Below are 12,904 nucleotides of genomic sequence, written 5' to 3' on the forward strand. Positions count from 1 at the left end.
CCAAAGAACATTCTTGTGCCTGATATTGCTTGGTTACAACTACATGACCCTGGTGTTCAACCAGACATGAACACAGACTGACATGCAGCCACAACACATGAAGACAGCCTGACATGCAGTTGTCAGGCCAAATAGTGTCCTACCTGACGTCACAATGCCGTTCCGTAGCAAGGACGCGTCCGTCGCTATGCCGACTTTAAATTCCTGAGATATCTAATCGTGCTAGCAGGGAACTGTCATGGTTGCTATACTGGTTACTAGGTTAAAGTTTTCACTCGTTCAACATTCCCGAGACAGCAACGCGCGCAGGTAGAATACTATACGTGTTGCCTTCCCGGTCTGTTAAAATTGACGCTAAATAAGTAATTTTGTTGACGAAAACAACTGGCTAGCTAGCACCAGCTATCGAACGAGTGAAAACTTTAAATAGTAGAGTAGAATGAACTGGTTTAAATAAGCCTAAATACAAAACTTCCTACCTAGTAACCAGTATAGCAACCATGACAGTTTCCTGCTAGCACGACTAGATATCTCAGGAATTTAAGGTCGGCATAGCGACGGACGCGTCCTTGATTCTGAACGGCATCGTGACGTCAGGTAGGACACTTTTTGGCCCTAGGACACTATTTGGCCTGACACTGCCACAACACATGAAGACAGACACTGCGGTTCAGACGAGCATGTTGTCTGGTTCTGCATCTCCATCAGAGTGAACTGTGCCAGTCTCATTGTTTTGTTCTATCAGCAATCTACAGACACAAAATATCTTGTTTTTTACTCTGCAGAAATTACTTTATTTTCAGTCTTTCGTTCGGTTCAGTCTTCCTCTGATGAAACTGTCTGTTTCTTCTTTCATTCTTTGTGATATCGACTCTCACTCTCTCTCCAGTAGACGTATCAGATCAAAGTGTTCTTTGTGTTCGGTGTGTATGTGTGCATGTGTGCAGAGCTAACCACAAGTTGGTGTGTAGGGGGTGGGAAGGTTTTTAACTGACTCGAGAAGAGAGCGAGCAGAGAGCGGAGATACATTTTGTGTCCGTGCAAAGATACCTCATCACACACATTCACACAGGCATGCCCGTTAGGATTCTCAAATCTGTTTTCCCGGGCGAATAGAAGAACTATGCTGCTGGGTGAGAATAAACTGTAGATTCTTCTTCTCCAGTTTGAGGATGAGGAGAGGGAAGTGTGAGAGCAAGTGACAGGAAATGACACCATGGAACGGCCAGTGATGAGCTTGCAGATGAAGGGGCAAACCTGTGGCACCCCAGAGACCACCCCAGTTACCAGAAGTGAGTGCATCCATTTTATTTAGCGTTGATATCATTATTTATCGTTCCGTTTCCTCCATTTTGACATGTCTCCGCAGAGTCTGTATTTACTTATCAAGAGCCTTTTTTTCTCCTTACCTTTTCTCACGGTAGTCGTTTATAGAATGACGTAGGCTACTGTATTATGAATCATCTTTCAGCTGTCGCAGGATGAGAGGAGTTGGAGGCCAGAGTGAGGAGGAGAAGGCAAGGTTGGTTTCACCAGGTTTCTCCTCTTCCTGATCCATCCTTCCAGAAATCTGTGTTTTACACCATACTTACCAAGCTTCAGGTCTATATGCACACTCAGGTAGAAAGGCTGCCACTGTGAAAAAGGGATAATAAACGGACCGGTATCTGTGAAGTACCACACCTAAGACCACTTCCTAAGAGAACCTTACACAGATAGAACATCGTTCTACCCGGAATTCTACAGACCATGCTTGTCTTGTTGTTACCCATGGTTCTAGAACGCACCCTCTAAATCATCCTTCTGTACTAGAGAGCGTATTGTGTGTCCACAGTCTACCCCAGTTACACATGCAGACTGTTCACCTCTGACCTCTGACCTCACAGGGGTCTGGAGACTGTTAGAGCACCCCACGGTGATGGGACTGGAGGAGGAGGGAGAGTAGGAGGAGGACCAGGGAGAGGAGGAGGAGGACCAGGGAGAGGAGGAGGAGGGAGAGGAAGAGCAGCTTGCCTGAGGAGAAGACCCTCGTCCCTGCTGGAGAACCTGACTCTGTGCCGGGAGGCCTGGTCTCCTGGTGCACCCTGGGATAGGGAGGGAGTCCTCTCTGCTCTCTGGGGGCGCCCTGCAGGGGTGAGGATGCCTGCCTGTCTGTCTGCCTGTCTGTCTGTCTGTCTGTCTGTCTGTCTGTCTGTCTGTCTGCCTGCCTGCCTGTCTGCCCATCAGTCTGCCTGCTTGTCTGCCAGTCTGTCATATAGACCTAGAAGAGGTGTATTCAACTGAAATGTTCCTGCAAGTTCCCTTTTCTCCTCAAATCCGAGACACCAGCATCACGTTACGTGGAAATGCAGAAGTCAAACAGACACGCACTATTGTGTGAGACTGTCCGTGTGTATGCAAGAGAGAGAGAGAGAGAGAGAGAGAGAGAGAGAGAGAGAGAGAGAGAGAGAGAGAGAGAGAGAGAGAGAGAGGAACAGCATCAAACAAAGACACTGACGGTGAAAGTGGCGACCAACGTTGCTGTTCGCTGCTGACCAGAGTCAGTGAGGGAGCGGGAAAGACCGGGAGAGCGACAGGAGGTAAAGAGGCACTCCTTTCAGCCACGAGGGATAACTCGCTACGGGGCTACGTGGGAAGGTATGTTGAGGAGAAGTTTAAAAGGCGGAAACAGAATCAGAAAAGTTACAATGTTTTTACCAGGGATCAGAACCAGGAACTGCAACGAAAATGTATGTGAGTTATGTCTGGAGTGGATGTTCGCAGGAGGAATCGTAAGAGCGCAGGAGGTTTTAGTTGACGCAGTCAGTAAAGTTTAGGCTGGGTGTGTGTTCCTCTCTGTGACGTTTAAAAAAATGCTGCGACTCTAAACCACTTCCTGTGTGCCCCAAGTCCGCTTGTGTGTGTGTGTGCACATGTGCTGTGTGTGTGTGTGTGTGTGTGTGTGTTTGTGGCTGTGGCTGTGCATCACCTTTTTTTGGTGTGTTTTTTTATGTACATATCTGGATGTCTATTCTTTCTCTGTCTTCTCTATATTCTCTCTCTCTCTCTCTCTCTCTCTCTGTCTCTCTCTCTCTCTCTCCCTCCCTGCATGTTGCTCTGCATCAGACAGAACACTGGGTCTAGCCTGCATGTTGCTCTGCATCAGACAGAACACTGGGTCTAGCCTGCATGTTGCTCTGCATCAGACAGAACACTGGGTCTAGCCTGCATGTTGCCCTGCATCAGACAGAACACTGGGTCTAGCCTGCATGTTGCTCTGCATCAGACAGAACACTGGGTCTAGCCTGCATGTTGCTCTGCATCAGACAGAACACTGGGTCTAGCCTGCATGTTGCCCTGCATCAGACAGAACACTGGGTCTAGCCTGCATGTTGCCCTGCATCAGACAGAACACTGGGTCTAGCCTGCATGTTGCTCTGCATCAGACAGAACACTGGGTCTAGCCTGCATGTTGCTCTGCATCAGACAGAACACTGGGTCTAGCCTGCATGTTGCCCTGCATCAGACAGAACACTGGGTCTAGCCTGCATGTTGCCCTGCATCAGACAGAACACTGGGTCTAGCCTGCATGTTGCTCTGCATCAGACAGAACACTGGGTCTAGCCTGCATGTTGCCCTGCATCAGACAGAACACTGGGTCTAGCCTGCATGTTGCCCTGCATCAGACAGAACACTGGGTCTAGCCTGCATGTTGCCCTGCATCAGACAGAACACTGGGTCTAGCCTGCATGTTGCCCTGCATCAGACAGAACACTGGGTCTAGCCTGCATGTTGCCCTGCATCAGACAGAACACTGGGTCTAGCCTGCATGTTGCCCTGCATCAGACAGAACACTGGGTCTAGCCTGCATGTTGCTCTGCATCAGACAGAACACTGGGTCTAGCCTGCATGTTGCTCTGCATCAGACAGAACACTGGGTCTAGCCTGCATGTTGCTCTGCATCAGACAGAACACTGGGTCTAGCCTGCATGTTGCCCTGCATCAGACAGAACACTGGGTCTAGCCTGCATGTTGCTCTGCATCAGACAGAACACTGGGTCTAGCCTGCATGTTGCCCTGCATCAGACAGAACACTGGGTCTAGCCTGCATGTTGCTCTGCATCATACAGAACACTGGGTCTAACTCATCTCAGCACAGGGTTCTCCTGATGAGGCAGACTCCACCCACCTGTCTCTTGCCCCTTCTCTCCTCCTCTCCACCTCGCCTCCTCTCCTGTCCCCTCCATCTCTCCTTTTCTCCTCTCCTTGTGACCATTGGCCATTCTGCTTTCAAGAAACATCAAATACTGCAGGCTAACATGTTCTCCTCCCCCCCTCCCTCCCCTCCCTATCTCTCCCTCCCTCCCCTCCCTATCCCCCCCCCCTCTCTCCCCCCCCCTCCCCCCTCCCCCCCCCCTCTCTCTCCTCCCTCTCCAGAGTTTCCTAGTTGTGACAGACTCCTCCTCCAGTCCACTTCTTCTGTGTGTGTCTTCAGGAGGAGACGTCTCAGAGTTCCCGGTCAAGCACCCCGGGACAGGTAAGCTACACACACACACACACACACACACATACTGATACACACACATATGTATACACAGATATACACGCACAGACACACACACTCATACACACACGCATAGACACCCAGACCCACACAGACAGACCAGCACAGATATACAGACATGCACACATGCACACATACAGAAATACATACATGCAAATACTCAAGAACAGACACCTATGCACACACACACACACACACACACACACACGTACAGACACACACACACGTACACACACACACACACACACACACACGTACAGACACACACAGACACATTTTCTCAAGGATGAAATTAACAATTGTATTTACCATAAATTGACAACGACTTGAAACAAAAGCAGAGCTGTTACAAATATAACTGCCTTCACTCTGCTTATAGTTGATGTGGTGAACTTTGTGATCGTTAAACTGGCTGTGACCTATTCGTGAAGACAGGACACACAAACTCTTCTCACCGTATTTCTTATGAACACGTGTTCTTGTCTAGCATACCAGCATACCAGCCGTCACGTTCAGGACATTTGGTTTTTGTTTCCTGTGAAACAAGTTCTGATGTCTTCTTTCATTCCTCTGTTCCTGTAACTCTCTCTCTCTCTCTCTCTCTCTCTCTCTCTCTCTCTCTCTCTCTCTCTCTCTCTCTCTCTCCCTTTATCTCTCGCTGTCTCTCTATCACTCTCTCCCAACCACACTCTCACACTTTGTCTATATTCCAGTCTGTCAGCTGACCCAGTCCAGTCTAGTTTTCTCTGACCTCTCAGAGCTGGTCTACTTCTACTCCCTGAGCAGGTGAGTCTGGACCCTAACATGGGGTCATGACCCTAACATGGGGTCACGACCCTAACCCTCTAAACTTCTCATATACAGATTAAGAGTAGTTTGCTACATCTGCTAAACCATCTCCACTTCCCCCTCTCTCCCCACCTCTCTCTCCCCACCTCTCTCTTCCCACCTCTCTCTCCTCCACCTCTCTCTCCTCCACCTCTCTCTCCTCCACCTCTCTCTCCCCCACCTCTCTCTCCCCACCTCTCTCTCCCCACCTCTCTCTTCCCACCTCTCTCTCCTCCACCTCTCTCTCCTCCACCTCTCTCTCCTCCACCTCTCTCCCCCACCTCTCTCTCCTCCACCTCTCTCTCCTCCACCTCTCTCTCCTCCACCTCTCTCTCCTCCACCTCTCTCCCCCACCTCTCTCTCCTCCACCTCTCTCGTCCCCTCTCTCTCCTCCACCTCTCTCTCCTCCACCTCTCTCGTCCCCTCTCTCTCCTCCACCTCTCTCTCCTCCACCTCTCTCGTCCCCTCTCTCTCCTCCACCTCTCTCTCCTCCACCTCTCTCTCCTCCACCTCTCTCCCCCACCTCTCTCTCCTCCACCTCTCTCGTCCCCTCTCTCTCCTCCACCTCTCTCTCCTCCACCTCTCTCGTCCCCTCTCTCTCCTCCACCTCTCTCTCCTCCACCTCTCTCTCCTCCACCTCTCTCGTCCCCTCTCTCTCCTCCACCTCTCTCTCCTCCACCTCTCTCGTCCCCTCTCTCTCCTCCACCTCTCTCTCCTCCACCTCTCTCGTCCCCTCTCTCTCCTCCACCTCTCTCTCCCCCACCTCTCTCTCCTCCACCTCTCTCGTCCCCTCTCTCTCCTCCACCTCTCTCTCCTCCACCTCTCTCGTCCCCTCTCTCTCCTCCACCTCTCTCTCCTCCACCTCTCTCGTCCCCTCTCTCTCCTCCACCTCTCTCTCCTCCACCTCTCTCGTCCCCTCTCTCTCCTCCACCTCTCTCTCCTCCACCTCTCTCTCGTCCCCTCTCTCTCCTCCACCTCTCTCTCCTCCACCTCTCTCTCGTCCCCTCTCTCTCCTCCACCTCTCTCTCCTCCACCTCTCTCGTCCCCTCTCTCAGGGATGTGTTACCTGTCTGTCTGTCCATTCCTCTCTGGGTCCACAGTCTAAGAGAGCAGCCACCAACTCTTCTATCCCAGCTGGGACCCAGTAAGTATCCCTCCCTCTCTCCCCCTTCCCTCTCTCCCCTTCCCTCTCTCCCCCTTCCCTCTTTCTCTCTCTCCCCCTTCCCTCCCTCCCTCTTTCTCTACCCCTCACCCTGTCCCTATTTCTCTCCCTGTCTCTCTCTCCCCCTCTCTCTCTCTCCCTCTCCCTCTCCTCCTGCCTCCCTCCCTCTCTCCCTGTGTCTCTCTCCCCCTCTTTCTCCCCCTTTCTCTCTCTCTCTCTCCCTCTCCCTCTCCTCCTGCCTCCCTCCCTCTCTCCCTTTGTCTGTCTCTCCCCCTCTTTCTCCCCCTTTCTCCCCTTTCTCCCTCTCCCTCTCTCTCTCTCTCTCTCTCCCTCCTAACCTGAACATTCCTGTCCCTCAGTCCTCCTCAGCTCCTGCTCGTTTCTTTGTGCCTGTAGGGTCCTGGCTGTGCCCGACTCCTGACCTCCAGCCTGGTCACATGACCCAGAGGGACTCTGGAAAGGTCATGTGCTCCATACAGGTAAACGTGGAAGCCGAGCGCTCTCCTGATCAGCTGGTCTGGGTCACATGCTCTCCGTGTCCTCGTCTTCACAGGGCACCAGCTGAAACGTTCACTGTCAGCTTCTAGTGTAGATATATCTACACTGTGTCACCATGGTTACCATGGTCATTAAGACTCCTAGCTGGAGATGCTCTGCCTGTACGGTTGTTCAGATATTGGTCTTTTTAAACTGCGTGTGGAACTGACATGTTATTTGTGGAACTGAGATGTTAATTGCTGGCACTCTTCCTGGTAAAATACAAACCGTTCCTCAACTTTAACCACCAAGATACCTTCAAAACAGAACAGTGCACTTCCAATCCGTGATCATCCACTGTGGTTCCTGTATTTAGAATGTTTACATGAAGAATGTTTACATTTAGATTACATTTACAATTTCTACATCTACATGTGGCTTTAGACAGAAGGTAAAATAATCGAATCCCAAACAGCTGAATGTTTCCTGTCTCTGTCAGGTGACATCGGCCAGTGGGGCGCTGTGTGTCATCAACCCCCTCTACCTGCAGGAGCACGGAGATGACTGGCTGACCCAGCAGCCAATCAGCGTCCAGCGTCCGGCCCGCCTCATCAGAGAGAGACGCCTGAGCACCACGCGGCCCTGGGAGGGGGTGGGGCTTATCCCCAAGCGAGCCATCTCATTGGACCAGGACTGCTGCAGTGTCGGCTTCGATGTCACAGGTGTGTGTGTGTGTGTGTGTGTGTGTTGGCAAACTAACCAATTAATGAAAAGAAAGAAGATCACTAAAATACAATTATGTCCCAATTCTGTTTCATCCTCTGTCTAGAGTCCACCAGAACCCTTTCCTTCGACTCTGCCCAGCCCACCCTGCCCCCCAATCTCACCCAGTCTCCCCTGCCCCCTAAGTCCCCCGACTCGCCCCAGCCCCCCACGCCCCTCTCCCCTCTCCCCAAGGAGGTGGTTCTCAGGAGGACCAGTCGGGACTCCCCCTTCATCCCTCTGAGGAGGGCGGGCAGCCACCCCAACCCCGGGGCCCCTGGACCCCCACGCCCGGGCCCCGAGCCCCGGCCCCTCAGCACCCCAGCCCCCCAGTCCCCTCACAGGGTGTCTTGGGTCGAGGAGGGCTCCTGGTTCCCCTCCCTGCTCCACCCCCCCTCCGAAGGGCCCGACTCCCTGTCAATCAGCAGCTTGGACGAGGAGCCAGATGCCGTCTCAAGCCCCGCCCACTACCACCCTTCCGCCCACCGACTGGCCAACAAGGTGAAGAACCGCCTCTCGGCCGTGGGCCAGGCCATTGGTGGGCTGGTGTGCCAGCAGACGAGGATAACCAATCGGGTGCAGGAGCTGAGCGAGAGGAGGAGCGGAGCTTTCGCCGAGGCTGTGAGGGGATTCGTGGAGCAGACCCAGAGGGGGATGGTCATGCCCGGAGTCACGGGGGCGGAGCTTCTACAGGAAGTGCGCGCCTCCCTCACGTCGCTGAGAGAGACGCTGTTCGACTGTCAGGAGATGATGGCTCTGCTGGACAGCATGACGGACACACCTGACTCAGAGACAGGTGAGTCTCTCCTGGTGTGTGTATCTATATTAGACTGGTGAGTCTCCTGGTGTGTATCTATATTAGACACATTCTCAGATGTATGAATGTAAAACTGTATGATCACGGAGTCTTCACATCAACCCCCTCCTCCCCCCCTCCTCCCCCCCTCTCTTCTCCCCCTCTTCTCCCCCCCTCCCTCCTCCCCCCTCCAGACGTCATGGTAGAGATCGCCCTCCACAAGGTGGCGCTGAAGCCGGTCCGCTCCCACCTCTACTCCTGCCTCCAGGACTCTCGCTCCCAGGACGGCAGCCTGGGGCGTCTCCGCGACAACCAGGGGGTCCTGCGGGGCCGGGGGTTGGAGGAGCTGGAGGGGGCGACGGGGGCCGGCCTCCCTGACACCCCCACCCTAGAGAAGATCCTGCAGCGCTGGGCCTCCATGCACGCAGCGTACTCCCCCAGCAAGAAGGTCCCATGGCTCCTGAAGGTCTGTAAGACCATCTACAGCAGCATGAACGCCAACGCCAGCCCAGGTGAGCAGAGGGACTCCTTAACTCCCTTCCTCTCCCCTCCCCTCCCCCCCTCACGCCTCCCCCCATCCCCTCCCCTCTCTCCTCTCTCCCTCTCTTCGTCTCTGTCTCTTGCGGTGCTCACCTGTACTTCCTGTATCCACCTGCAGGGGTGGTGTTTGGGGCCGATGACTTCCTGCCGTGTCTGACGTGGGTGGTGCTGAGGAGTGATGTCATCACCCTGCAGCTGGACACAGATTACATGATGGAGCTGCTTGACCCTATTCAGCTGCAGGGAGAAGGTGAGGAGAGGCACACACACACACACACATACACACACCTACACACACACACACACACACATATACACACACACGTGTAAGGACAGCCCTGTCTCTGTCTCCAGGGGGTTATTACCTGACGACGCTCTACGCGTCGCTCTTCTACATCAGCAGCTTCCGCCCGCGATTGGCTGTCCGCCAGCTCAGCATAGAGGCACAGCAGTCCATCAACCAATGGCATCGCAGGCGCACACTGCACTGCAGCCAATCACGTCTCAGGAAGAGCCGGCGGACCATTCGCAGGTCGGGACAGGCTGGGAGGGGCGGGGCCAACTCAGAGACCGCCCCCACAGGAAAGGAGGGGGAGGGAAAAGGAGGCGTGGACTCCTTACAGGAATCGCCCTCGAGAGGCGAGGAGGAGCTACTGCAGGCTGTCTCTGACCTGTCACCCATGAGGGAGGAGGAGGGGCTTGGAGCTATAGACCAATCACCACTGAGGGAGGAGGAAGGGCTTGGAGCTGAAGACCAATCACCACTGAGGGAGGAGGAGGGACTTGGAGCTGAAGACCAATCGGGATCCGGGGGTGTGGACACACAGGCTCCGCCTCCGACTGAGACACCACTGGATGAGGAAGGGCACAGACAGCCTATGGAGAAAGAGTCTGGGGTGGAGGGGCGCGGTCAGCGGGCCTTGGAAGGGGGTTCAGACGAGCCAGAGACCGAGAAGGGGGTTGTGTTGTGGGCGGAGGGGCCGTGAGCGGGGGCTGGGGGAGCTGGGGGGGCAGGGGGGCTGGGGGGGCAGGGGGGCTGGGGGGGGGACGGTCAGAGAACAGGGGGAACAAGGTGAGCCGTCCCTGGTCGATTCTCCAAGGACACACACACACACACACACACACACTGACAGACACTGTCACATCCGGACAGACACACACACCGCTGCACAGGATGGGGAGAAGGGTCACACAGGAAGTGGAATAAAACAGAACTGTCCTCAGGTCAGATCGTAGGTATGGCTACTTGACAATGTCCAGAAGAAATCGTATTTTCTTTTTTTATGGTCTTTCACAAAACTATAGTTCTACACTGCAAAACTCAGTGCCAGTGGAATGCCAATTTGAAATGTAGGAGTGGCCCTCTACTTTCCAGCCAATCATGTACTAGAAATCCTGCTCCAGCCAATCATGTGCCAGCAATCCTGTTCCAGCCAATCGTGTACCAGCAATCTTGTTCCAGCCAAAGACAGAGGGTGTGTTTTCTCCACTGACCACTAGATGGCAGCGTCTCTCTTTTGGTTTGTGTCACTGTGGCTGGATTGAAACTGAGTGAGTGGAGTTCTTCTTCATAAGTGGAGTTCTTCTTCATGAGTTCTGTCAGACCAGCTCGTATATGTATTCTCACCAGATGTGTTCCATACAAAATAAAAATATATACATTTGTAATTTGAAGACCTAATCTTTCTTGTTACATTGCAAGACTTCGGTTCTGTTATATCCCTAGATTTTCTGGAAAAAGCCATAATTCATAGATGAAGTATTAAAGTTAACTGAACACAACTGCTGCGTTGTCTTACTGTATCCAGGTAACACACAGACGGACCATCTGGGTTGTGTGAGTGAGCAGAACATAACAGCTGGACGTCAGTTTGTAGAACACCTACATATGAAGCTATTTTACTGTAATATGAGAGAGCGAGAGAGGTCCTATTAAACTGTACACACACTTGGATACATGGATGCACACACGCACACACACGCGCGCACACACTCACATTAACACACATACACATACTCACATTAACACACATTGAAGGGCACACTATAATGTATGGGTATACATACATTCACATGCAAATACTTTCCAGGTGCCTCATATGCAAATTGTAAAAGCACACACAAACCTACATACATATGGAACCACCTCATTCAGAATTCTAAATGGCCCACCCAATCAAATTTGCCTAATGAGACATCTGGCATTCTGCCTGCATTTCGATCTTCACCAAGAAGCAGCCCAGAGACCAGCGGGCTAGCTAACATCTGGTCCCCCCCTCTCAGGCTGCAGCGCTCTGGGCAGGAGAGGAGGCCAGGCAGTGGATGCACAAGGAACACCCACATGTTCTGAACTCCACCCGGACGACGCACCCTGACGACGCACCCTAACGACGCACACTCCAGAACCAGGAGCTGGATTCCAGAATCACAGATGAAACTCGGGGATGATGCAGTCCATGTCCATGGCAACAGTTTCACACCAACATTCTGTGTCGGCCATTTTTGGTGTCCTCGCTGTGTTACATACTCCCCTGGTGTGTGTGTGTTCGTGTGGTGTGTGTGGGTGTGTAACCCTTTTGCGTAACACCAGCTCTGAGTAAGAAGAGGAAGGATGAAGAGGAACACTGGACTCATGAAAGGGCATATCATGTTATTTATCCCATCAACAACCACAACAAAGGAATAAGGGACCTGAGAGCGAAGCCAGAGAACAGACCCCAGTAACGCACCTCTCTAACCTAGCTCACCTCTCTAACCTAGCTCACCTCTCTAACCTAGCTCACCTTTCTAACCTAGCTCACCTCTCTAACCTAGCTCACCTTTCTAACCTAGCTCACCTCTCTAACCTAGCTCACCTCTCTAACCTAGCTCACCTCTCTAACCTAGCTCACCTTTCTAACCTAGCTCACCTCTCTAACCTAGCTCACCTCTCTAACCTAGCTCACCTCTCTAACCTAGCTCACCTCTCTAACCTAGCTCACCTTTCTAACCTAGCTCACCTCTCTAACCTAGCTCACCTCTCTAACCTAGCTCACCTCTCTAACCTAGCTCACCTTTCTAACCTAGCTCACCTCTCTAACCTAGCTCACCTCTCTAACCTAGCTCACCTCTCTAACCTAGCTCACCTTTCTAACCTAGCTCACCTCTCTAACCTAGCTCACCTCTCTAACCTAGCTCACCTCTCTAACCTAGCTCACCTCTCTAACCTAGCTCACCTTTCTAACCTAGCTCACCTCTCTAACCTAGCTCACCTCTCTAACCTAGCTCACCTCTCTAACCTAGCTCACCTCTCTAACCTAGCTCACCGTAGAACTCACCCAGCAGTCCAGAGCAGCTTACCCTGTGGTCTTCTAGGAATCCTCATTCTGCGGGAACACTGGCTAGGATACACACCACACACACACACACACACACACACAACACACACACACACAATAGTGTCCACAGACACACACACCCTGCCTTCTGTACCACACACACTCTTACACACAAATGATCACACACTTTTCACACGTGATATACTATGCAGTCACACACACACACACACACACATCATCCCCACAGTAGGATGCTTTATTCAGTTGGTCTGAATTAGATATATGACGTCTGTGACTGCAGTGTGTGTGTTTGAGAGTGTGTGTGTACGTGTGTGTGTCTGCTTGTATTTGTGTGTGAATGTGTATGTGTGTGATGTGTGTGTGTGTGTGTGTGTGAGAGGACAGATGGTGGTGGCCTAAGGCAGTAGAGGCTCTGCAGCAGCTAAACATAGAGACAGAGGCAGTAGAGCCTCCCTGTT

The 12,904-nt window shown here is 52.5% G+C and overlaps 1 protein-coding gene across 3 annotated transcripts; it reads left to right on the forward strand.

Annotated features, from left to right (window-relative positions):
- The first annotated feature begins 211 nt into the window (after nt 1-211).
- rinl (Ras and Rab interactor-like) lies at nt 212-10,102 on the forward strand. Of its 3 annotated transcripts, XM_084675218.1 has the most exons (14): nt 229-309; nt 491-597; nt 1,166-1,292; nt 1,472-1,522; nt 1,887-2,133; nt 4,417-4,516; nt 5,257-5,329; nt 6,427-6,515; nt 6,930-7,012; nt 7,510-7,732; nt 7,840-8,568; nt 8,763-9,080; nt 9,227-9,358; nt 9,463-10,102. In XM_084675218.1, exons 4-14 carry the CDS (start codon nt 1,482-1,484, stop codon nt 10,092-10,094), a joined length of 2,667 nt encoding a protein of 888 aa, XP_084531344.1. In that variant the 5' UTR covers nt 229-309; nt 491-597; nt 1,166-1,292; nt 1,472-1,481; the 3' UTR covers nt 10,095-10,102. The 3 variants fall into 3 exon arrangements, with proteins under 3 accessions (XP_084531343.1, XP_084531344.1, XP_084531345.1); XM_084675217.1 differs by having other exon boundaries at nt 212-597; XM_084675219.1 differs by lacking the exons at nt 229-309; nt 491-597 and having other exon boundaries at nt 627-1,292.
- The last annotated feature ends 2,802 nt before the right edge of the window (nt 10,103-12,904 follow it).

The sequence above is a fragment of the Hypomesus nipponensis genome, chromosome 15 (assembly GCF_054491055.1).
Source record: "Hypomesus nipponensis isolate SF chromosome 15, ASM5449105v1, whole genome shotgun sequence".
Taxonomy (NCBI): Eukaryota; Metazoa; Chordata; class Actinopteri; order Osmeriformes; family Osmeridae; genus Hypomesus; species Hypomesus nipponensis.